The 26,819-nt window shown below is 36.5% G+C and overlaps 1 protein-coding gene across 4 annotated transcripts in view; it reads left to right on the forward strand.

The window, feature by feature from the left end:
• CWF19L2 (CWF19 like cell cycle control factor 2) overlaps positions 1-26,819 on the forward strand; it is a 110,588-nt gene that overhangs the window by 79,025 nt on the left and 4,744 nt on the right. For all 4 annotated transcript variants that reach the window (XM_037047727.1, XM_037047729.1, XM_037047726.1 and 1 more), the window contains exons 13-16: positions 8,389-8,601; positions 12,448-12,564; positions 19,321-19,476; positions 21,311-21,391. In XM_037047727.1, coding sequence (XP_036903622.1) covers positions 8,389-8,601; positions 12,448-12,564; positions 19,321-19,476; positions 21,311-21,391 — 567 coding nt within the window. The remainder of the gene's footprint in view (positions 1-8,388; positions 8,602-12,447; positions 12,565-19,320; positions 19,477-21,310; positions 21,392-26,819) is intronic.

Here is a 26,819-nt window from a genome sequence, read left to right on the forward strand (position 1 = left end):
ATTCAACCAGTTCTGTGAGCATCCTGGTCACCAGTGCTTTGAACTGTGCATCTGATAGATTGGCTATCTCTTTGTTGCTTAGTTGTGTTTTTTTCTGGAGCTTTGATCTCTTTTTCTGTTTGGGCCATATTTTGGGGGTGGTCTTGTCGTGCCTGTTAGGTAGTGAGGGGCGGAGCCTTAGATGTTCACCAGGGAGGGGCAGCCTGGTCGCTGGGTTGTGATGCTGTGTGGGGGGTAGGGGTTCGAGAGGGAACAATGGCACTTGCTCTGCTCTCTGTTGGATTTCAGCCCCTTCCGCCACTTTCCTGAAGCAAACTGGGCCTTTCTGGTGCTGATTCCCAGGTGGATGGGTTTGTGCATGTTCTAGGATCCTGTGGGTCTCTCCAATGAACTCTCCTGTGAGGTTGGGAATCTCTCCCAGCATCTCAACCCCCACAGGCGTTTTCAATCAATGTTTTGAGGTTTTATTTCCCCACAGTGGGGCCCTTGGTTGCGTGGTCTGTCTTGCTCCCCAGTTTTGCCTGGTTTATCTGCACGTGAATGTGGGACCCCTGGTCAGCCAGCCGCCTTGTGTACCCTGCCCCACTTCACAATCGCCACCTCACTGGGTCTGCCTGTTGCCACCCCTTGCCTGGAGTCTGCCAGCCACATGTGTACCCAGGGTCCGCCCGCTGCTGTCTTGTGCACCAGGGGTTTGTCAGCTTCTGCTTTGTGTGCCGGTGCCACCACTTTTTTTTTTTGCCATGACCCCTCTTCTGGCCACTGGGCTCTGCCCCTCCTACTACTGTGGATGAATGTGGCTATTTTAACTCCTTGGTTATTGGACTTCCATACAGTTCAATTTTCTATCAGTTCTGATTGTTAGTTTGTTTTTAAATTGTTGTTGTCCTTATTTTGTTTGTTCAAGGAGGCACTGTGTTTACCTACACCTCCATCTTGGCTGGAAGTCCTCTAATATGAGGTTTTCTTAATTCTGTAATACAACATCAGTGATTCCTTCTCTTTTCTTGGAGCATGATCATTTGTTTGTGTGTGATTGTTTTTTTCTTCATGAAGAAAATAATCACTTATGACAGAATGACTCATTCTTGTGTCATAAAAACTTACATTTCTAACAAGTTAGTTTTAATTCTTACGTGGTTTATGAGGAGCAAAGATAATAAGAAATCAACTTCAGAATTTAATTGTCTGGAAGTAAATGATTTGTTAATGTTACCTCATCAGATTTTAATATGGTTTATTGGAATTCCACTTTTTTAAATAGACTTTGATAGTACCTAAAATTATGTATCGTCCATTTGGCATACTAGTTAGCTGCTGACTTTTTAGCATTGTGGAGGTACATGATTTAACAGGAGAGCAATTTGTAGAGAGATTTTCAGCTGAGAGTTGCTATAGTAGGATGTATTTCGTTTGAGATCTGTATCTCAACTACAACTTAAACTTAATGGTTATTTGTCACCAGGCAGTGCATCAAAAGATTGACTTTCTTGTATGCTTACTTGTATTCATAACTGGAACATGGGTATATTTTTAGGCATTTCATAAAGCTGATACTTGCAAATTAATATTCATCAATAAAGTAGTTTATAATGATGCTGGTTCTTTATGAACTATGACTGTTTGAATTATCTCTAAAAAAGTTTTGGGAATATGGTACTTCCCATATTAAGAATGTATAAGGTGAAGACCAAAATCACAACTCAAATTACGTTGTCTTAATACATCATTTGCTCTTATTTATCTTTGTCAGTGGCTTTAGTTCCACTTTGAAAAATAATTCCTTGTTAGTCTTTGAGTTTTAAATCTTTAAAAATGTATAAAATAATTTTAAAAAAATTTTAAAAGTATTTTATTTATTTATTTTTAGAGAGAGGGGAAGGGAAGGAGAAAGTGGGAGAGAAACATCAATGTGTGGTTGCCTCTCACTTATCCCCTACTGGGGACCTGGCCTGCAACCCAGGCATGTGCCCTGACTGGGAATCGAACCGGCAACCCTTTGCTTCACAGGCCTGTGCTCAATCCACTGAGCTACACCAGCCAGGGCTAAAATCATTTTTTAATTTTATACCTCTAACAAATTATAGTGAATATTTCAGTATCATAATGCTACAATATATAAAGGGTAATTGGTAGTAGGAGGAACAGGATTCAAAAAGTTGCTACTAGATAAAATGTCATTATAGACCAGAGAATAAGAGGGATGTGAATTTCTTCCCATGATATGTCATAGTTTTAAAATATAGCATTTCATGCCCTGACTGGGTAGCCTGGTTGGTTGACGTGTTGTCCTGAACACTAAAGGGCTGTTGGTTTGTTCCCCAGTCAGGGCACGTACCTAGGCTACAGGTTCTATCCCTGGTCAGGACATGTTTCTCCCAGTCAGTGTTCCTCCCTCACATCTCTCTCTCTCTCTCTCTCTCTTTCTCTTTCTCTCTCTCTCTCTCTCTCTCTCTCATTAGTAAATATATCCTCAGGTGAGTGTTAAAATACAGCATTTTGGTTTCTTCTCTTGATGCTAATCAAATGTTAATAGATTGTAGGCTAGGTTTTAAAATTTTTTGCTCTAAATGTAACAAGTATTTATTGATTACTTGGAGAAGGTACCTTAGGAGCCCTATTTTTTTTATTACTGTTTTTGCCCTGTATAATGTGCACTTTTTGCCCACATTTTTGAGGGGAAATAAAAGCGTGCATTATACATGTGTAGTACCTGAAATAACTTGTATCTGATCTTGTGTTCTGTAATTATTTGTTATATAAAATTTCCTATACCATAATATATTAAAAATAAATGCTAAAATTCCTTTATAATGCAAAATACAAGTTAGCTAAATATAACTGAATAAAAATTGAATTAAAAATTTTAAATTAAAGATTTTTTTCCTGAAAGTTTGGGCTTAAAACGTGGCTGTGCATTCTACGTGGCAAAACATGGTATATATAATGCTAATGTGCTGGTTATACAGTTTTTGACAGAATGTATAATCAAAGCAGCAAATCAAAAGTGGGGAAACAGACTACCACAAGAAATGCTTGCAGTAATGGAAACTGACAGTGAGTCAATATTGAGAGCAAAGAATAAGATGGAAAAAATGGAGGGAAATAACTAACAGACCACACACATCTTAGCTGATAGAGCTCTCACAGAAGCAGCCAACCTTCCAGAGGGCAGTCCTGGAGTTATGACACATTATAGTAATTGTCTCAAACACTACCCTGTATTGCCAGGGCGGGATTTATGTTTCCACATACTATGCTTTAAAAGGCAGGAAGGTTTATAACATTGGGAACATTTCCTTTCAAAATAAAATAAATGTTTTTATGCTTCAATGGTAATCCATTAGCTATTTGGAAATTTGGCTGTTCAGAAAGACTTAGTCCTCTACCAGTTCACAATGACAGTTGTCTTATGAACATCAGTCATAATTTGACATCTCCCACGTTTTTACCAATTATGTTATGAGTCACTATTGAATAAAATCCTGATTTCTCTTCCCTTGAAAATATATTTAAGAGGTTTAGCTCTTGACTGTGATATGTATTCCAAAGGAGTGTTTAACAGAATATTCTTTAACATGCCTAAATACTTAAATTCTGATTTGGAAGAGTTGCTGGCAAGGGAAAGAAAGGGCAGTAATGAAGGAAGAAAGGGAGAAGTTAGGAGTAGTGTATCTGAGCAGACTATGGAGAGTCAAATCCTATCCAGAGTGTATACAGAGGGGTTAGGGTTCAGTGCCTGGATGGCAGGATTAGCTTAATAGGAGCACATGTGCCCTTCCATTATAGCAGGAGGGAGGGAGTACAAGCCCTGTGTTTGGGTGGTTTGCAGGCTTAGTGTGGTAGAAAGATGAGGAAAATCTTTTCTCATTTTAATTCTTGAGGCCATCTACCGAGAGTGAGAGGGGAGTTGGAGGAGTGCCCAAAGTTGAATGGTGGTCTTCTGCAGTAGCCACTCTGGAAAATAGCAGGTTTTTCTGTGTGGAAGAGCCAGTTCAGCTTATGAGTTTATAGTGGAACTTGGAGCAAAATTTAGTAACTGTTCTATAATAACATATGTAGGACCAGAGAACGAAGATGATTGACTGCATTCAGAATACACTAAAATAGTATTGGATTTGGTCATTAGGAATAGTAGACTGAAACAGAAGAGGGGTTTTGCTTTATTTTCAACCATCATATTATACAATTGACATTTGAAACATCTGAATTTTAATAGTGTTATACATTGTTTGTGAACAGTGGATAATGATATTAAAATAATTATTCCTGGAATATTCTTGAAAAAATGTTATACAAGCAGAACCCTTGAACAAAAGCAGCTTGTTTCTGCTATTTGTAGAAGGTTAAATCTGCATCAGTCACCTTTCTGCTACAGAAACAGACCTACAAGAGATACACAGACAGGGATTTGACCTTAAGGGATTTCTTAAGAAGCTGTGGGAGCTGGTTAAGCAGTCTCTTGAAGGCTTTTGTGTTTGTATCTGATGTGGGAGGTTGAAGTCCTGAGGGCAGGCACTTTGGAGGGAAAAGTGAATGTAAAAGGAGAAGAAGCTGGAATCCACAAGCATGAGTTGGAACTGCCAGGGACAGACAGAACCACGTGCCAGTTCTTACTGCCTCTGACCTTGGTGGTGTGGATATCCTATAGCCCAGGCCAGGAGCTAAATGCACACAGCTGGCCTGAAAGTTGGAGAAGCTGAAGGAGGATGAGGATGGAAGGAAAGGGAGAGCAGTTGCAGGTGCAGCTGCTACCTTAAAACAAGAGGTGAACTGCAGCAAAGTGAGTGTCTGCAGTGTTGCTGTGTCATTTCTATTCTCCAAGCCTCCTATAAGAATCTCTTTTGTTGCCTGCCCTAACTGTAACACAGATAAAGGAATTCTGGTAAATGTGTGACAGATGAGTCAAACTGACAGTGACCACAACCCATGCCTTGTTACCTTGGTACATCTCTTTAAATTGTATTTAATTTCCAAATAAAAGAATGAAGTCATGCTTCTGACATGTTATATCTATTCCATAAACAACCAAAAGCTTTCTAACCCTTTTCCCAGAATAGAATACAAAGCTACTATTAATATATTTTGTGTTAGATGGTAAGGGGATAAAAGGAGAAGAAGAGGAATGGTTAATATTTACATGTATATTTACATATACATGTTCATATAAAACATTGAAAGGCTACTATAACTATTATAGTATTAATTTCTGAAACTGGTTATGTGGTTTTAGCAGAATGATGGGAAACATGGCGAATTCAATGTGCTGGGTCATTACCTGGTGGTTATTTGATCTCTTTCCCTCTCACAATTTTTTTCACTTCCCCCCAAGACTTAATGCATTCTTCACAATCTATTAACAATTTGTCCATTAAAAATGTTTTTAAAAAATGTTGAGCATTGTTGCCAAATATAGGAAGATGGTATGGGAGTAGGGGATTTTAGTTTTTGTTCTTGGATAGCCAAGTATCATATTTTATTTTAGTCATATTGAAGTATCATTCAGGTGTAATTGGCAAGACTGTACCCTATTTAATTCAAACACTATCAATAAGTCAGAAAGTTTGGCAGTGTCCATGAACACAGAGATAAAGAATAGGAATATTGTCTTCTGTATACAGAAGATTTTATTTATATTGAATAATATTCTCTGATCAGTTATGAACTAATTTTTAATAACAATGTTTTTATAGTATATGAAGTCTCAGTTATATATAAAAGTGAATATTCTCTAAAAAAATAAAATATATTTTTAGAGAAGATAAATACTATTACAATTGGGTATGTTTATTTTGGATGAAATTTAAGTTTTCTTTGAATTCTCTATTCTGCTTGAAAGACTGCTATTCAAAGTATACTCTCTCTCTTTTTAAAGATGGGTTTCTTAAGTATGAGAGGCCCAGTATGTATAACACTAGGCACCCTTCAGTTTTACACTTAGAGTCACCTGTGTTGGATTCCTCACCCTGCCTCTTCGTACCTGTGGTTTTGATTGTTATGTAGTCTCTCTTAGCCTCAGCTTTTTAATCTGTCAAGGGAGAATGACAGTTCCTATGTTGTAGGGATATTTGGATGAGAGAGTACTTAAAAGTTTTTATTATTACCTAGTGCATAGTTGCTCACTGTTATGAAAAAGATCAGTTACGATATTTTTAAGAATGTGTAATTTTTAAATGGTTGAGATATGGGTCTCCACTTAAAATAATTTGTAAGTTAGGGCAGTTTACATAAATAGACAAACCTGAAAGAATAAAGAGATATACCAGGATTAATATAGAGAAAAAGAAGATACAAATAAATTCCTATTATGGACAAGGGAGCTCATGTGTTCTGGGAAATACCTAAGCAGTAATATTTTTCCTGATTCTCTCAATGATTTTGAGATATTTTCTTCTGTTTACATTTTCTTCCATTTTCTCTTACAGTTATTTAAGGTAGGAGTTGACGTTTGAGGCCTTTCTTGTTTTCTAATACAGGTGTTCAGTGCTTTCATTGCCCTAGGTAATTCTGCGTTACCAACATGCCACATGTTCTCATATATTGGGTTTTTTGGAGGCTTTTTTGCTATGCAAAAAGACTCTCTAATTTTCTTTTTTGTTGTTGTTGTTGATCCATGGGCTATTTGGAAGTGTGCTTTTTAGTGTCCAAATAGTTGGCAATATTCCACATATCTTTATGTTATGAGTTCTAATATAATTCCATTGTATTCAGTGTACATACTTTATGTTACCTGAATCCTTTAAAATTTATTGAGACTTGTGTTATGGCCACAAATGTCATCTATCTTAGTAAATGTCCTACATGCACTTGAGAAGAATGTATATTCTGCTGATGTTGGATAAATCTTCTGTCATTGTCAGTGAGGTCAAGTTGGTTGATAGTTTGTTTAAATCTCCTATATGCTTAGTGACTTTATACTTGTTCTATAAATTTTTGAAACAGTGGTATTTGAATTTCTTACTATAATTGTGGGTTTTTCTATTTTTCCTGTCATTCTGTCAAGTTTTGCTTTATATCTTTTGAAACTGTTATTAGGTATATAAACTTGAGGATTGTTGTGTCCTGTTGATGGTATGACTCTTGTCATTATGAAATGACCTTTGTCCTTCACAATGTTCTTTAATTTGAAATCTACTTTCTCTGAAATTCACAGAGCCACTTCAGCTTTCTTCAGATCTTTTAAAATATCTGCTAAGATCCAAGCATCTTGCTTTTGCTTTGTAGCTCATGATAAAAGATAGTTTTCTTTTTGGTGCTTAGTAATCTAAGTAGAACTTAGAACTGAGTCTAATGGAAGTGAAAACACAAGTTAGTGGGCAGTTATGATACAGGGTGGTCATCATATGACTGGTGAGTACGATACTGGAGAAGCTTAGAAGATCTAGGAAAGTTATTTCATGGAGGTGACAACTAACTCTAAGCCTCATGTTGGAATATGAGTAGGAGTAGATTGACAAAATGGGCCAGAGAGTGGTATGTGTGAAGCCTGACCATAACAGTACTTTGGGGGACTAAAAATAGGGTGCTGGAGCATGGAGTTTGCATAGGGATGTGATCAGATGTGAGTGGTTTCAATTCCAAATCACAAATAGATTTGTAATAATAATAATAATGGTGGTTGACATTTATAAGTTCTTACTGTGGGCCAGACATGTGTTGTGAGCATTAAGTGGGATAACCCTATTAGACAGATAATATTGTTATAACCATTGTAAAACAAGGAAATAAAGCATAGACAGCACAGAGAGATTAAATAACTCGCCCAACATTTTATAGATAGGCAATAAAATTTTACCATGGTCATTCTATCAAGTTCAAGCTTTTAACCATTATACCTTTCTGTGTCTTTGATTTAGTAGACTAAACCAGAGTTTGGACTTGATTGGGTTCACAATGCAGATAGCTCTTTGAGGATTTTAATCAGGAACATAAATTTGTGTTCTGTGTTATAAAAGCATCACCCCGGGTACAGTTTATGTTGGGGGTGGTGTGAAGAAGGCACCTAGAGATATAGTTGAAAAATGTTTCATGTTCTGTGTGGAATATATGCGGATTTTAAAGTGAAAATGGTTGTATGTGGTTCAGTTTCTCATCTAGTAAATGGAAATGAGAATGGTCCTCTCTTTGCAGGAATGGAAAACAATCACTGTGCATAGAATTGCATGTAGTAATTACTCAGTAAACTTTAGCTGTGATGACGACAATGATGGTGGTGGTGATGGATTGACCCTTGAAGGTCAAACTGAAATTTTAGTCATGTTTTCTTTTTCTCTTGTTTTTAATGTAAGAGTTTTATCATAGAATTTACAGATATGATTTAAATGTGCCATAGTACAATAAAATCTTAACTACTACCTTTTACCTGCCTCTACTGTTTTGGTTTTTCAGTTTATGGGAAAAACAGATGGAGACTATTATACTCTGGATGACATGTTTGTCTCCAAAGCAGCTGAGAGAGGGCATTTCGGCGAAGAGGAAGAGAACCAGAGGAAAAAAGCTATTGCTGAACACCGGAGTCTTGCTGCACAAATGGAAAAATGCCTGTATTGTTTTGACAGCTCTCAGTTTCCCAAGCACCTTATTGTTGCAATAGGTACTAAGGTAAGAAATACAACATTTATTGTCCTAAGGAAACAATTCAGTGGTGTAGGTAGATTTGCTTCTTTTTTCATACTCATGCTATTCCTAAGGAATCTGTCTTCTTTTGTTCTGTGTTTCAGATATTTTTCGTTTCTAGGGTCTCGTGACCCCCAATTCTTAAAATCACTTTTAGAGTGAGTGTACGTATTTAAGTGACATGATTCTGCTCGTTAGAGAGGCAGCGTTGGGTAGTAGTTGAGGCCCTGAACTTTGGGAGCCAGACGACCTCAATTCAAACTCTAGCTCTGCCGTTTACCAGGTGTGTGACCTTATGATTGGCCCTTGATTCTCCCTATTAAAATCACCTCGGAGATAAATTCAGTCTAAAGCAGCTTCTTCTTCTTCCCTTACTTTCTCATGGAAGCTATTTATTTCTTCATAGAATACCTCATAAGTCGAAGAAGTTTACTCTGTTTTAGTTTACTTGTTTGTTGTGTCTCCTCCCCAATAGTCTATAAGTTCTATGAGGATATAGATAACTTTTCCTCATCATTGTATGCCAAGCATAGATGTTAATAATATTTCATTAAGTTTATATGTTGTTGAAATGATCACTTATTTCAATAAACTTAATAATCATTTAATTATCACTTATTTCAATAAATATTAGGTTATTTGATTCTTGTACTAGGTAAATCCTTATTATGTCCCTGATATATGCCATACCCTAATTAGTCACTGAGGAAAAGAGAGACTCGGATGTAATTATGGAACTTGTTATTCTAGTGAATTAGGGAAGAAAATAAAGTAATAATTTCTTTGATCTAAGAAAGTGTTACTTGTCACAAAGCAGATTAAGCAACAGACTGGGATGAAATGATGGGAAGTATTTTTGAGAAGGTGATAGAAAAGGCTTCTGAGGAGGTATTTTGTAAAGATATGAAAGATGAGAAGGAGCAAACAACATGAGGATATGAATGAATAATGTTTCAGGAAGGGGCATCAGTGAGTGAAAAGCCTTGAAGAGGAAATGAACTTGGCATTCATGGAACCGAAGGAGGACTAGTGTAGATGGAGTGGAGTGAGTGAGAAAAAATGATGGGAGAAATAGTATGAATGCATGCTAATTTTAGGAAATCATAGTTTGGGGAACATACATATACATTTTTCTTAATTTCATTAATTTGTTTGTTTTGTATACATGCATAAACACCCCTATATATCCAATGGCTCTTCAATTCCACCTTTAGTATTTAGGTCATTAAGATAGTCAATTTTTTTTTCTTCTTTTCCTCTGTACTTTATGAAAAAAGATAAATGTAAAAATTCCTTTCAAAATTTGGTCAATTAAAGAAAACGCATGTTAACTGGTTACTTGTATAAATTTTTATTAAGTTCTTTTGCAGACCATTATGTAAAATTTTATAATTATGATATTATATATAAATATTTTATTCCCTTTTAGTCTGATCCCTACCTTTAAAATAAGTAAGAATAAAGTAACACTTAAATTTTTCCTGCAGCGTTTCAGGAGCAGTGTGGGTTTATTTTCAGTGACTTCATTTCTCTACTGCCCAAAGACAGTCTGGGTTTGGGGAGATGCAAAGTGTGCAGACCTCTGTTGGTCTCCTGTTTTATACGGCGAACAGTTTCTTTGCTGTTAAGCAGAAATGATATATAGTATTTCAAAACAATTCAGATTCTCACTCTGCTTGATTTTCTGATATTTAAAGTTAGTGTTTTAAATCCAAATGTATTAATGGAACTGCATTGGTCCTCATTAGGGTCAGACAGTTAAATAGCAGGCTGATCATCAGCTGTCTCTGCCTTCTCTTTCCTTTTTGTAAAATAAAAGTTACTTCGCTACTTCTGTGTCTTACCACATGCTTTTCTTAAAAAAGAAGAATTGACTTTTTTAGTTTTTTAATAGTTTATTTATTTATTTATTTATTTTAAAAATATTTTATTTATTTATTTATATTTAGAGGGGAAGGAGAGAGGGAGAGAAACATCAATGTATGGTTGCCTTTCGTGCATCCCCTGCTGGTAGTTGGCCTGCAAGGAACCGGCCTGCAACCCAGGCATGTGCCCTGACTGGGAATCGAACCGTGATCCTCTGGTTCGCAGGCTTGAGCTCAATCCACTGAGCTACACCAGCCAGGGCTTTTAATAGTTTATTTTTTATTGTATTTGATTTTTTTGACTTTGTTTTTTAAGAGCAGTTTTGGATTTATAGAAAAATTGAGAAGATAGTACAAGTTTCTATATACCTCACACCCAGTTTCCTCTGTTATTACATCTTATAGTAGGTATAGTAAATTTGTTACAATTAATGACTCACTGCTGACATTGTGTTTAATTGTGAATATGTTTGTGATTTTACTGTAAACGTAGGTATTTACAGTATTTATTTTAGGTATTTATATCTACTTCTGCCCTGTCCTTTCTCAGGAAAGTTTTAAAAATGTGCATTATTTTAAATAAATAAATGAAATACAGAAATATTGTCTGCCATACAAACTATTTCTAGCTAAAATCTACCCCAAAAAAGTAGAAAATGAGATCAAGCCCCTTTGCAGAATACTATTTGTGTTTCTCATGAGTGCCTTTTGCTCAGCATACATGAGGTCTGTCCAGAGGGTATCTAGCCATGTAATATGGAAAATAGCGACAGTTATTGAAGAAGATACAAGAAACTTTTTACATAAGACAATGTTGCCTCAATCCCCTTCAGAGTAGGCACCTTGAGACCTCACAGTTTTCCCAGTTGCCATTAGTTGCACCATCTTGTTTTCTAGAATCTCATCAACAGTGTGAAATCTCTTCCCTGTCAAAGGTGATTTTAGTGTTGGGAAAAGCCAGAAGTCACAGGGCACCAAATCTGGGTTGTAGGGTGCTGAGTCATGTGTGTGATTTGATGTTTCACTTAAAAGCTCTACACAAGATGTAGTACCTCAGCAGGTGTGGTGTTTGATGAAACTGCCAATCACCTGTTGCCCATAGCTGCCGCCTTCTGTCTGCATCACCCGAGTAATTTCTATGGAGCAATGTTCAGGTTTAATGCAAAATTTGATTTGGATTCACTGTTGTTCTACCCGCTCAGTCATTTTGAATGTGATGGCCACACAGTACACAGTCTCACTCAGCAGCATCTACCACCCCCATTGACTGGTACAGTGAAGTCATCATAGTTCAGACATGCGCATTCCAGTCCACTCTCCTTGGCTGCCAGGTTACATTAATGTTGTGCAAACTATTCTTGTTATATTAACAGTAGCTTGACATTTTCCAGATAGACCTCAGACATACCAATTGACCTTTTTGAAAAAACGATAGCTTATCATGGAAAAATAGCACCAGCTTATAGGTAATACATGTATGTAAATAAATGGAACTTAGCTAAAGAAGTAAAGCCATACAGGGGTTATTTCCGTTTTCTCTTAGTTGGGTTAATTCTCTTTTCTCAGCCAGTGAGAGGAAGAAGGACTGAATTAATAAACATTAGTTAGACATCTCTGCTATTACCAGGCCATGTTTTGTTTTTTTGGTTTTTTTTTGCAAAATTATGTCAAGGGCTTTTAAAGCATGCAGCTTTCTCAGATCAAGGAAAAAGTGTCATTCATTCTGCCCTTGGGGAAGCTTGATCTTTGATATGTAACAGTTAAAACTGAAAGTTACTTTGCAGTTGACTAAAAGCTATCTTCATGGCTTATAAAATATTAAATATCTTTAAAATATTAGAATATATTGCTTATAAACAAGTATGCTTTATTAAGTGTTACTCATATTTCCATACTAAGGGTTTATCTGTTGCATCTGAGAATAAATAGCAATAACATTTCACATTTGCAATTTTTTTCTTTGTAGGTATACTTATGTTTACCCAATTTTCGATCTCTTACCGAGGGTCACTGCTTGATAGTCCCTTTGCAGCACCATAGAGCAGCTACCTTATTGGATGAAGACATCTGGGAGGAAATTCAGGTTAGCATGATAATGTTCATTATTATTGTAACACTCATGAGCAATATTTACAAAACTATTGTGATAAATCCCAACAGGTTTTATACCTTCACTGATTTTAACTTTCTGAACTTAAAATCTTTTATACATTTCTGCAGTTGTGCGTATCTGTGGAGTATGATGTTTTCACCATGATCCCTCATGTGCTGCAGGCTTTGAAAGCCCTTTTAAAAATTTTATTGAGATATATTGACATATAACATGTAGTTTCAGGTGTGTGGCTGAAAGTGTTTGTCTACAAATAAACTGACAAAGCAATTACTATTTGCACTTTTAAAAAATCAGTGTACAATGGAATTCTATGCAGCAGAAAGAAAGAAGGAGCTCCTACCCTTTGCAACAGCATGGATGGAACTGGAAAGCATTATGCTAAGTGAAATAAGTCAGGCGGTGAAAGACAAATACTGTATGATATCACCTTTAACAGGAACCTAAACAACAAAACAAACAAGCAAGCAAAATATAACCAAAGACACTGAAATAGAGAACAGGCTGACAGTGACCAGAGGGGAGAGAGGAGAGAAGTTCAGGGGAAAGGGGGAAGGGTGTACAGGAACAAGTCTAAAGGACACATGGACAAAAACTAAGGTGGGTGGAAATGGGAGGAAGGTGGGGAAGGCCGGTGGGGGTGGGCTGGGATGGGAGTAAAAGACAGAAAACTGTACTTGAACAAAAATGAAAATAAATTTTAAAAAATCAGTGTAATATTTCTGACCTGCATTTGTGAAACGTGAGATAATCATTCTAACCACAGTAAGATAATACAATACAGCCAAAAGAAAAGACATTTTCAAAAAATAAAAAATAAAATTTGGGTGGGGGTCACGGAGGCGGGCGCCGGAGGGAAGCCATTGTCCCTCTTTGACCCCGCCTCCACATACAACGTCACAACCCAGCGACTTAGTTGCCCTGCTCTGGTGAAAACCTAGGGCTCCGATCCTGCTATTTAACAGGCACGAAAAGCCCAAAAGATGGCGCAAGAACTCAAAGTCCCAGAGCCAATAACTCTAAGCGACCAACAGATTGCCAGGCTCTCAGAAGCCCAATTTAAAACACTATTTATCAGGATGCTCACAGAATTGGTAGATTATAGTCACAAATTAGAGGAACATATGAAGGCTAAACTAATTGAAATGAAGGGAGATGTCCAGGAAACAAATAGCGATGGAAAGGAAACTGGGACTCAAATCAATGGAATGGACCAGAAGGAAGAACAAAATATCCAACCAGAAAGGAATGAAGAAATGAGAATTCCAAAAAATGAGGAGAGGCTTAGGAACCTCCAGGACATCTTTAAACCTTCCAACATCCAGATTATAGGGGTACCAGAAGGGAGAAAGAAACAGCCACGAGTGGAAAACGTATTTGAACAAATAATAAAGGAGAACTTCCCCAGTCTGGCAAAGGAAATAGACTTCCAGGAAATCCAGGAAGCTCAGCGAGTCCCAAAGAAGTTGGACCCAAGAAGGAACACACCAAGGCACATCATAATTACATTAGCCAAGACTAAAATGAAGGAGAGAATCCTAGAAGCAGCAAGGGATAAGGGGACAGTCACCTACAAAGGAGTACCCATCAGACTGTCAGCGGATTTCTCAAAAGAGACCTTACAGGCAAGAAGGGGCTGGAAAGAAGTATTCCAAGTCATGAAATCCAAAGACCTACAGCCAAGATTGCTTTATCCAGCAAAACTTTCATTTAGAATGGAAGGACAGATAAAGTGCTTCTCAGATAAGGTCAAGTTCAAGGAGTTCATCATCACCAAGCCCTTATTATATGAAATGCTAAAGGGACTTATATAAGAAAAAGAAGATGAAAAATATGAACAGTGAAAGGACAGCAAACACACAGTTATTAACAACCACACCTAAAACAAAAGCAAACCAAGAGGACAGCTAGATCAGGAGTGGAACCATAGAAATGAAGAACACATGGAGGGTTAGCAACAGGGGGGTGGGAGGAGGAGAAGAGGGGAGAAGACACAGAAAATAGCATAAATGGTAGGTAGAAAATAGATAGGGGGAGGGCGAGAATAGTGGGGGAAATATAGAATCTAAAGAACTTGAGACACGTGGTTATAAACTAAGGGGGGAGAAGGGTGGGGGAGGGAGTGTGCGGGTGGAGGGGAATGAAGGGGGGAATAGAACAACTGTAATGGTATAATCAATAAACTATATTTAAAAAAAGAAAATAAAATTTGGAAGTCAGATGAATGAATATACATTTAGCAGTTGCTTTATTTTTATAATGGAACTGACTGTCTCTGCTGCTGTGATTTTTGTGGAGATTTTATTACCAGCTTTAATTTCTGTTCTTTAATAATCTGGCCCAGAGTTTGGATTCAGGGACTCTTTTTCTTATCTTTTGTGTGTGTGTGTGTGTGGCCTTAAGAAATTGAAAAGCACAATATAGGTGAAATTGCTGCAGAATTATTTCAAGACCTCATAGTGATGGGGGTGAGCAGGGAGAGAAAGAGAGAAAGGCGAGGGCAAGGTGGAGGGAGGGAGGGAACAGAAACTGTTTTTCTGATACCTGACAACTAAATGGGGGCTACAGGGACTCCTAGTTAGAAAAATGTGTGAGAACATTTAAGACTTCAAAAGAGACTGTATACTGGTCTCTTTCATCATGCTGATAAAGGTCTTTTCATCATGTAGATAAATATGCCAAAAGAGGGGACACTTTGACTGTGTTCCTGAAATTCAGTCTCTTTCTCCCTGTAATATTTAAGTTTATGCTGTGAAAGTTAAAGGCCAGACTTGCTTATTATGTGAAAGTAATGCATCTATGGCTAAGCAAGGGTAAGAATGTGGACAAATGTATTTGATGTGAGAATTTGTTTTTTCCTAGTATTGGATGGCAGTGCAAAAAATAATTTAAAGTAGAAAGGATGCAAATTTAGTTTTCAGTTATTTTTGGACTTTTCTAAAATGCTTTTTAAAAATTTATATATGGAAAATGTATTTAACTTAGAGCAAAATATAGTGCCAAATGGATTTTAAATAATATAGAAATCAAGTCTGTGTGTTTTATATTTCTGTAAGAAGTTAAGCTACTTGATGAAAACATTGGGGTGGATAAAGAAGAAACTTGTTCAGCGTAATACGTGTGAGTGCATGAGTATAAGATAATCCAAGTGTTGTGAGAAATTCAGACACAAAAGCATTTATTAATTCTGCCCAAAGGTATGGTATTTTCTAGTACAGGTTACATTATAGTTTAGCAGATCTTGTAAGCCTATGCATTACAGAAAATTGAGTGAGGGAGGAAAAGCCCAACTGTTTTGTGTGAATAATGGCATTATAGCTCTCTTTGTGTGTGTGATAAAAGAATATGTTGGAAGTTGTAAATTATTGTAACATAGTAAATGAATAAGATACCTGAATTCCAGCTTATTTAAAGAAATAGACTTTTCTGATTTTTATTTTTACTTTCAAATATGTATAAAAACTCAAGTTATGTCTTGGTGAATATCCTTATGGTCGTTCACCTCTTATAGAGAACATAATTACAAAAATGATTAGATTTAGCAAAATACATTCTTGGCAAATACAGGAGCCCCTTCAAGTGATTTTTCTCATCATCCTCTAGTAACATTTAAATTTAATATTTTATATTTAATAAAAAATACAAATACAAGCTTCAGCAGAGCCTATGGGAATAATCACAAATTTTGAATAAGTTCCTTTTTTTTTTAGTTTTATTTAAAACATAGTGAAACTCTGTCTCTTCTAAGTTTATTTTTATCAGTTTGACAAATGTGCTTGATCATATGTTACAGCCGGACACTGTAGGTCCATTTTTAAAATATTCAGCATTAACAGTATGGTGGTGAGTCGTGGATTCTCCTCCACAGAGGGCTTCACTTTGGAGTGATGTAAATAGGCCTGTTTCATTGGGAAACCTCCAGTGTTGGTACCTTTTGGTCTTTTTCTTTGGGCCAATCAGAATCTCTAGAAAAGCCCTTTATTCTCTTACCTGGAGCATTGAAGCCAGCTTGCCAGTGTTCAGGGAGTACAATGGGGGAAGATGGCTGGGTGGCAGGCAGGATGTTGAACATTTAAGAAAATTAAGTAACACTTCCAGTAATGCCCCAGTTTTCAGACTGTATATTCTCAATTACCTGGTTTTCCCAGCCCAGCCACCTTCTCCAAAGGATAATCCTACAGCGTTTGGCTGGTGTGGAGGAGGAACTCTGGCTTGTTAGTTGCTTTTCTAAAGACTTTACATAGCCCTATGTTTTTCACAGCACTTCACTCTTACTTCCACAGTAATATAGTGTTGCCAGTTCCTAAGCCTTTTGAGGATCTGCAGCTTGGCTTTCTTCTTTACTGTCCCTCATAAGCCCTTCCCTCTGTACCACCCAGATATGAACCAGCTTCTTGTATTTAAGTCAGATAGTCACGGGTGTATTTTCAGTGTATTTTCAGTGTATTTTCTCTCATTCTTTGTTCTAGTAGTTTTGTACTGTTTTAGGAAATTAATATCATTTTTGAGATGTTCCCCTGTGAAGGGCATAGGATTAAATATGTACATTCTATTCTGTTTCATATATCTGTGGATATAACTTTATCTTTAGAGATGTTCTATTTAGGAAACTTGAGTAAATAATTGTATTGATATTACATGATAGCATTGATATTTTTAAGGAAAATAATTTTTTATTTCAAAATTGTTTACTTATCTACTTGATATTTTTGTAGTATGACTTGATACATATTAAGAATTCTAACACCCTGTAGTATAGTTTATTTAAATATATTGTAGGGGAGCTATACAAAAAGTGTTAAAAAACAAAAAAAATTGAACATTATTTTTACCACATAAAAATATATTGTAAGGAATTTTAGTCTAGGTGTGTTAACTAACCAAAGAGTGGCAGTTAGTTTAGAAATGTGGAAAACAATGATTACCTAAAGGATGAAGTATTTGCTACTAGGGACATGGAAATTTTATGTGACCCCCATAGCATGAGCTGTCTGTGTCTGAAGCATGACATAGTTTTGATAATGAATGAAAAAGCTTTCTTCATTGTTTAGTTGTAATAAAACTGTAAAAAATAAATATTAAACATGTACATTTTATTTATTATGTTGAACTTTAATGAAGTTGATAACCTCAGATGATAACCATTAAAATTTATTTGAAAATTAAAGTCTTTTATGTAGAGAGGAGGAATACTTAAATGCGTATGTATGTCCTCTTTACAGATATTAGTGTGATGTTTATATATTTTATAATATTGAACTATTCTTGTGTCATCACTAATTTAGTACTTTGTTGAGTTTTCATTTATAATTCGTGACATCTTGAGTCTGTCTGCATTACTTCCAATAGTTAAACTGGAAAGGATTATGAACAAACATGAAGGAAGAAAGTTTGTGAGGTAATCTTTGGATTGCCTAAATTTTGATTTTTGATTATTATTATTGTTGTTGCTTTTTATCTACTTTTCCCCTTCTTCAAAAATGTTTGGTTTTCAAATATATAGTTCCACTCTGGTAATGACTTTTCTTTTTGTGTGTGTGTGTGTGTGTGTCTTGAATGGGGGTGTGTTCCCCTGCCCCTCCTTTTATTTTATTTTTTAAAGTATTTTTATTGATTATGCTATTACAGTTTTCCCAGTGTTTCGCCCTTTAGCCCCCTACCTCCTCCCCAACCCTCCAGCATTTCCCCCGCCTTACTTTATGTCCGTGGGTTGTACATGTAAGTTCTTTGAGTTCTCTGTTTCCTATACCATTTTTTATCTTCCCCCATCTATTTTATGCCTACTAATTATGCTTCTTCTTCTCTACTGTTTTCCTCGATTCCTCCCTTCCCCATTCCCACTGAACTCCCTGTGTGTGATGTCCATTTCTCTGATTTTGTTCCTGTTCTGGTTGTTTCCTTAGTTTTTGTTTTCATTTTGTTTAGGTTCATTTGTTAATAGTTATGAGTTAATTGTCATTTTGTTGTTCATATTTATCTTCTTTTTCTTAGATAAGTCCCTTTAACATTTCATATAATAAGGGCTTGGTGATGGTGAGCTCGATTAACTTGACCTTATCTGAGAAGCACTTTATCTGCCCTTCCATTCTAAATGAAAGCTTAGCTGGATAGAGCAATATGGAATGTAGGTCTTTGGATTTCATGACTTGGAATACTTCTTTTCAGCCCCTCCTTGCCTGCAAGGTCTCTTTTGAGAAATCAGCTGACAGTCTGATGGGAACTCCTTTGTAGGTGACTGTCCCCTTATCTCTTGCTGCTTCTAGGATTCTCTCCTGCATTTTAATCTTGGCTAATGTAATTATGATGTGCCTTGGTGTGTTCCTTCTTGGGTCCAACTTCTTTGGGACTCTCTGAGCTTCCTGGACTTCCTGAAAGTCTGTTTCCTTTGCCAGATTGGGGAAGATTTCCTACATTATTTGTTCAAATAAGTTTTCAGTTTCTTGCTGCTCTTCTTCTCCTTCTGGCCCTTTTATAATTTGCATATTGGAACGTTTCAGGTTGTCCCAGAGAGTCTTCAACATCTCTTCATTTTTTTTGGATTCTTGTTTCTTTGTTCTGATCTAGTTGGATGTTTATTTCTTTCTTTTGTTCCAAATCGTTGCTTTGAATCCTGGTTTCCTTCTTGTCACTGTTGGTTCCCTGAATATTTTGCTGTATTTCATTTTGGGTATCTTTCATTTGTTCTTTCATTTTTTGACCATGTTTGACTAACTATTTTTCTTTCTTCAGTTGTTTAGAAAATCATTGGTAAAGATGTTTGAAGATAAAGGATTGGACTGCATCTTTTTAGAAACTAATATGAGCATGAAGAAACAGTATCATATGGTTTATGAATGCATTCCTCTTCCAAAAGAAGTGGGTGATATGGCTCCCATCTACTTTAAGGTATTTATAGATAATCTTTACATGCATACATATATTTTGCTACAGTGCTGTTATATAAATACAGTCATCTTTATTCTTGTATTTTTCTTCAATACAGTTATGTGAAATTTTATATTAATAATTAAGTAAATAAATAATGCTATATAAATTTTTATAGAAAGAAATTTAGGATTTTGACCTCTAAAAGCATGCTTTTTAAAATAAGTGTGAATATGCTAGCAAATGGTAATTTATAATTACTATTTCATTTTCTTAAATGAAAAATCAGTTTTATCTTGAGTACTTCCACATCAAAATTATAGTCATAACTGTAGAAAACTTATCATTGAAATTCATGAGAGCCTTAGTTACATATAAACAGTACAAATAGCAATTGCTGACAGAAGTTATAGCTGTAAGTTTTAGTATTTAGCACCTCATTATGCTATTTGTAAAAAGAAACTAATATTTAACCTTGACATACACTTTTGGATATATAGTAAATGACTAGAGTTCTTAATTAGGTGTCATAATATTCAAGCAACTTTTACTAAATAGCATGTGTTTGATGCTGATCTGAATATGATATATTGGTAGTTTATAGACTTATGTAAATATATAAATGTAGAACCATATATGAAATGGTAACATGCACAATGAAAAAAGGTAATATTTTGAGTGATGGTTTTGGGAGACTTACAGATGCAATGTTTAGACAGTATAGGATGGTAATGTTTATTAATGTGAACTATACATTTCAGTAAAAAAGATTATAAAATGTTTTAAGGCTAGTGAGGTGGTGAAAATCTACTTTCTCTCTAGACCTTTTTTAAAAAAATCTGAATGTTTGATTTAAAGAATTATGCTATTACTGTATAGGAGGATAAGCCAGATAATCCCCAAATCCATGCCAACCCTATGTTAAAAAAGTCATTTGAGTCAGTTGAGAAAGAGATTATTATACTGGTCTTCAGTGGAGTTTTTTGGTTCTTCCTCAGTATAGTCTTAGGTAATTGTGAATATAGGCATTGAGGTATAGAGTACAACATATGATCATTAAAATACATTTTTTGGATTCAGCTTCAATTTTATGTGGAATGGGCACATTGTAGTGTCAACGCAAGTGACTCATGCCTTTTAATTGGGAAACAGTATATCTGATGCATTTTAATTGTCATTATTTGAATGTTAATTTCATCATTAAAATTGGCTTTGTTAATAATGATACTGTACAAAAATGCAGTATGAGATTAAGCACAAAAATGAGATTATTTTGTGCTTAACACCCTGGCCTTTCTATTAAATATTTACTCACCATAAATATTAGTCATATTGCCTAGCCTAGAAAGTCTTATAATGCCATCCGTATAGTTTTTCCCCTGCATTTTTTTTATGTCTGTGTTATATAGCCAGAAATAGTTCAACTACTTGGTTGCTAAAAAGCATATAAGTTACTCTTTTCATACTAGGAAGAAGAGCTGTAAAACTAAGTGTATTTCTTTGAATAGATTTCTGTGAATGGAGTAAGGAATTTGTAAACTTTTAAATTCATAATTTATGTGCAATATTAAATTGCTTTGTATTATTAAGGATTTTTTTATCATATGAAGTTGAGCTGAGGTTAACATCAGTACAAGAGTTAAGAGTGAGAAAAAATATAGCTTGGCTAAAGGGTAAGACTTTAAAAAATCAAGGAGTTCTAATTTTAAATAATAGAAATTAAAGCCTATCCATTCAGAATCGCTTACCATGTATAATATACCCTGTAGTTGGTTTACTACGTTATTTCATTTTTCAGTTGTCTCATTGTATTTGCATATATGTTATTTTTCATTAACAAATGGCTGTTTCTTAGAAAGCCATAATGGAGTCTGATGAAGAGTGGTCTATGAACAAGAAATTGATTGATCTCTCTTCCAAAAATATCAGAAAGGCTGTAAGTATCTTCTTTTCCCCTAATATTAGAAATACAGTTAAGGATCCTCTTTAATTTCCATATCTTATTTGAGAAAGACATTTGTCTGGTTCTACAAATAAAGAAGATACTCTTTCCATTTTGCTTAATCTAGCGAAGGCACACTTGCTCCAATGCTTGTCGGGATGTTTATTCCGGACCTCCTGGCCCTCTGCTGTGGTCGTGCCTGTAACTGGCGGTGATGGCCGTCAGACCCTGCCATGGGAGTTCTGCTCCTGGGCTTCTCAGCCTCTGTGGGGCGAGTGGTGACAGAGGCTTTCTTGTCAATAGAATTACAATGAGAAACATTTTCCTAGAGGTTTTATTTTGAATTTGGAACTTGTTTTTCATTCGTTTGTTTTTCTTACACAAGGTTTCCTGTTAAATCCCTTTAAAATAAATATAAGTAGGTAGTTAGAGAATAGCCATAGGGATCTAAAATACATTATAGGAAATGGAGTAGCTAAAAAACCTACTCGTGACCCATGGACATGAACAACAGTGTGGGGATTGCCTGAGGGAGTAGGGGTGCTGGGCGGAGGGGGTAAAGGGGGAAAAACTGGGACAACTGTAATAGTATAATCAATAAAATGTAATTTAAAAAAGAAATATACAGACTGCAAAAATTAATTGATCTCACATATAACATATAAGTGCATTTTTGTTCCTGAGAAGTAGACAGTATTAAATGAAATAAGATTAAATAAAAAATAAAGTAGACTACAGGTTCATTATTCTGTTGGGGAGTTTTTTCACCATTTTTCTTAGTTCAATGTTGACTTACAGAACAAGTTTTAGATACAAGGTTCACATAAGTTGTTTTGTAATAAATGACTTCTCTTTTCTAGAAATACAAATTAAAGGGAATAGAAGTAGAATTGTGACTTTCATTTTGTTTTTTTATTGAATAAGTGATTTAGTTTACAAATGTTTATTGAGTGTCTCCTATTTACCCAGCACTATTTAGGTGCTTGCATAGTGGAACAAGACAGAGAAGAACCCTGACTTGATGGAGCTTATATTTTTGTGCAGGATTTAGCGCCAGCCTGGGTGCTAATTCCAGTCTACTGCCTGCTTGCATAAACGAAATTTTATTGGGAGACAGCTGCACCCATTTGTTTATGTTTTGTCTTTGGCAGATTTTGCGCTGCAAGGGCAGACAGAGAGTTGTGACAGAGACTGTATGATCTGCGAAGCCTACCCCCTCAAATATTTTATTGAAAGTTCTATAAGCTTTTTTAAATTTGCTGACCCCTGTTCTAGTAGTAATTGTCACTAGAGTATTTCTCTCCCATTTCTTCTTTCGGGAAGCTAGACTCCTGTTACCGGTGACTGATAGGTTTCCTCATTACATTTATTATATCCCAGTCAGAAGACTCAAATTCCACTGCATTATTGAAGATAGTTTTAACTCAAAGATAAAATATTCTCTACCATCTTTTTTCTTCCATTTCTGGTGAATTGAGCTAGATAATGTATTTAAAAACAAATCATAAAAACCCTCCTAAAGGTCCTATGTACTTCTGTTTTACAAGCCTGTAGAAAAATGTATGTAATGTACATACAGCTTTTGTGCCTGTTTTTCACTTGTCATACCATAATTTCCAATGCCATTAAATATTCTTTTAGAACATGATTTTAATGGCAGTTAAAAATATTTTGAAGAAGAAATTTTGAAAAAAATATGTTCTCCATTTGCATTATGTATGCAGTTTTCTTACTGGTAAACAACCACCTACCGAGTATAAGTTTGTTTTTTAAAAATCTAGGTAAATACTTAAGAACCCACAGGGTTCTAATATTTTAACTTAACCAATGTGGAAAATAAGAAACAGATACAGATTCTTGGTAGTATATTCAGCTTTGAAGTATTTCAAATATAGCACCAGTTGCCTTTGTTAAGTCACTGGGTAGCATTGCATCTGAGAGCCCCAGCGGATGGGGAATGAGCCAGGTGACTTGTTAAGGTCCTTTTTAGCTGTAGGACTTAGTAATTAGTAATTAGTGGATGGAATTGTGGAGAGAACTTGAGTATAAGAATAATTCCAAAGCAGGTCACTTCTTAGGTTAATAAGCTTTCCAATATCGTTTTTAAATTATAAAAGTGTTTTGAGCATGAAATGAACAGTCTTGAGTTATTTTAACGTTATTTTTATTCTGAAAAAAGTCTCACTATCCTTCTTCTAAGAGTGCTGGGTCCTTGGCAGTTTCAGGAAGTGATTTACCTTCCTTACTGTGGGTGGGGTGTTTTTTTCCCTGAAGAAGAGTCTTAGCTTTCAGTAGAGATTCATGTATTTGTAATTCATTCTGATTCTTTGTTGATTTATGGTTTTCCTTGCTGTGTGAGTATAAGCTTCTGTTTTTATGCCTGTTTTGTTTGCTCTCTGTGGGTCTTTTGATGTCTTTGCACTGTAGTCTGAAGTTTATGGAAACACACAAGGGAAGCAGATCTGAATATTTATTGTAGGGGAGTTGACATGATATTAAATAACTTGTCAAAAGGTGGTCGTTTTTTACATAGCTGTTTTATTGAGATTTCATATGAGTTCTTTCTGAACTTTTATTTTTTTATTTTTTAAAAATATATTTTATTGATTATACCATTACAGTTATTCTATTCCCCCCTCTTCATTCCCCTCCACCCGCACACTCCCTCCCCCACCATTCTCCCCCCCTTAGTTTATAACCACGTGTCTCAAGTTCTTTAGATTCTATATTTCCCCCACTATTCTCACCCTCCCCCCTATCTATTTTCTACCTACTGTCTATGTTATTTTCTGTGCCTCCTCCTCCCACCCCCCTGTTTCTAACCCTCCATGTGTTCTTCATTTCTATGGTTCCACTCCTGATCTAGCTGTCCTCTTGGTTTGCTTTTGTTTTAGATGTGGTTGTTAATAACTGTGTGTTTGCTGTCCTTTCACTGTTCATATTTTTCATCTTCTTTTTCTTATATAAGTCCCTTTAGCATTTCACATAATAAGGGCTTGGTGATGATGAACTCCTTGAACTTGACCTTATCTGAGAAGCACTTTATCTGTCCTTCCATTCTAAATGAAAGTTTTGCTGGATAAAGCAATCTTGGCTGTAGGTCTTTGGATTTCATGACTTGGAATACTTCTTTCCAGCCCCTTCTTGCCTGTAAGGTCTCTTTTGAGAAATCCGCTGACAGTCTGATGGGTACTCCTTTGTAGGTGACTGTCCCCTTATCCCTTGCTGCTTCTAGGATTCTCTCCTTCATTTTGGTCTTGGCTAATGTAATTATGATGTGCCTTGGTGTGTTCCTTCTTGGGTCCAACTTCTTTGGGACTCTCTGAGCTTCCTGGATTTCCTGGAAGTCTATTTCCTTTGCCAGACTGGGGAAGTTCTCCTTTATTATTTGTTCAAATAAGTTTTCCACTCGTGGCTGTTTCTTTCCCCCTTCTGGTACCCCTATAATCCGGATGTTGGAACGTTTAAAGATGTCCTGGAGGTTCCTAAGCCTCTCCTCATTTTTTTGAATTCTCATTTCTTCATTCCTTTCTGGTTGGATGTTTTGTTCTTCCTTCTGGTCCATTCTATTGATTTGAGTCCCAGTTTCCTTTCCATCACTATTGGTTTTCTGGACATCTCCCTTCATTTCAATTACTTTAGCCTTCATATGTTCCTCTAATTTGTGACTATAATCTACCAATTCTGTGAGCATCCTGATAAATAGTGTCTTGAATTGTGCTTCTGAGAGGCTGGCAATTTCTCAGTCACTGAGAGTTATTGGCTCTGGGACTTTGAGTTCTTCTTGCGCCATCTTTCGGGCTGTTCGTGCCTGTTCCGTAGCAGGATCAGAGCCCTAAAGTGTTCACTAGAGCAGGGCAACTAAGTCGCTGGGTTGTGACGTTGTATGTGGGGGCGGGGTCAAAGAGGGACAATGGCTTCCCGTCTGCCGTCTGCCGCCTCAGCCCCCACCGGCGCCACCACCATCACCAGGCCCATGCGTTTCGTTCCACTGCACGCGAGTGTGCCACTGCCGTCAGCCCTCCACCACTGGGTTCGCCCCCTGGGGCCTGCGTGGTCCGTCTCACTGTGCGCGAATGTGCGACCACGGTCAGTCTGCCCCACACCCCGACTGGTTCCGGGCTGCCTGCGCGCCTAGGTCGGGGGATCTGTCCTGCCCAACCCAGCTCCGCTGCTGGCTCCGCCTCTCTTACCGTCCCGTTGAATGGTTCGTAGTTGTCGGACTTCTGTATAATTCCGTTTTCTGGTCTTTGGGTGTGTCCTAGTTCTCCAAACCTTTGTTGTATTCAAACTTGGTTGTGGGAGAAGGCACAGTGTTTCCACCTATGCCTCCATCTTGGCAGAAGTCCTCTTTCTGAACTTTTAAATGTTGTAATTTTTATGTTTAATTTTGTGAAAGACAGCTAACACTTTAGGGGCTGATTTTTTAAAAAACATCTAACACATTTAGAGACTGATTTTTTTTAAACTAAGGAAAGTCAGTCTCAAGAAAATTTTGGATTTACCCAGAGACCTTCAAACTCAGAGACAATTATATGAAGTCAGGAGTAACATCTAGAATGTTAATTAAAAGGAGAATGTTAAAATATTACTGTTTTTCTACCATAAATATTTTTTTTCAATTATGGTGGTTATAAAAAACAGGTAACTCACAGTACCTTTTCAAGAGTGGTGTCAAGGTTTTAACTTCTTTCCCTCTGGCTGGTTAGGCAAGAAGAGATAAGTGCTAAATGTGCATATATTTTGATACCAGGAAAACCATAGCTTGTACCTTTTGCAGCAAGAACACAGAGGAGAAGTTGTGGTAGAAGTTGTTCTTCGTGTAGAAGTAGTTCAGAGTCTGTTGTGGCATCTTGGCAGTTTTGCCCTAGACTGTTGACATTTGGTGTGTGTATTGGTTTCCTGGTGCTGCTGTAACAAATTGCCACACACTCGGGGTTTTAAACACCACAGATTTATTATCTTATAATTCTGGAGGTCACAAATACGAAATGAGTTTCACTGGCCTGAAATTAAGGTGGTCAGCAGGCCTGCATTCTTTCTGGAGCCTCTCGAGTAGACTTTTTCCAGCTTCTATAAGTCATCTGCATTCTATGGCTTCATCTTTAAACCCAGCGGTGTGTGATCTTCCAATCTTTCTCTGAGTCTCACCCACCTTTTTCTCTCTTGTAAGTACCTTTGTGATTATATTGGGCCCACTGGATAACCCAGAATAGTATCCCCATTTCAGGATTTCAAAACTTAATTGCATCTGCAAAGTCCCTTTTGCCATGTATAGTAGCATATTCATGGCAAGATAATGGATTAGATTATTGGTGTATTTTTAGGAGGTCATTATTCTGCCAAACACAGTATAATACAAACAAAAGGCAAGGGCACTGTCATTTCAGATTGCTCCCTTAAGTTATCTCTCCTTCCCGGT

Source organism: Sturnira hondurensis, unplaced genomic scaffold (assembly GCF_014824575.4).
Source record: "Sturnira hondurensis isolate 20B ecotype Veracruz unplaced genomic scaffold, ASM1482457v3 Scaffold0006213, whole genome shotgun sequence".
In the NCBI taxonomy this organism is placed as follows: Eukaryota; Metazoa; Chordata; class Mammalia; order Chiroptera; family Phyllostomidae; genus Sturnira; species Sturnira hondurensis.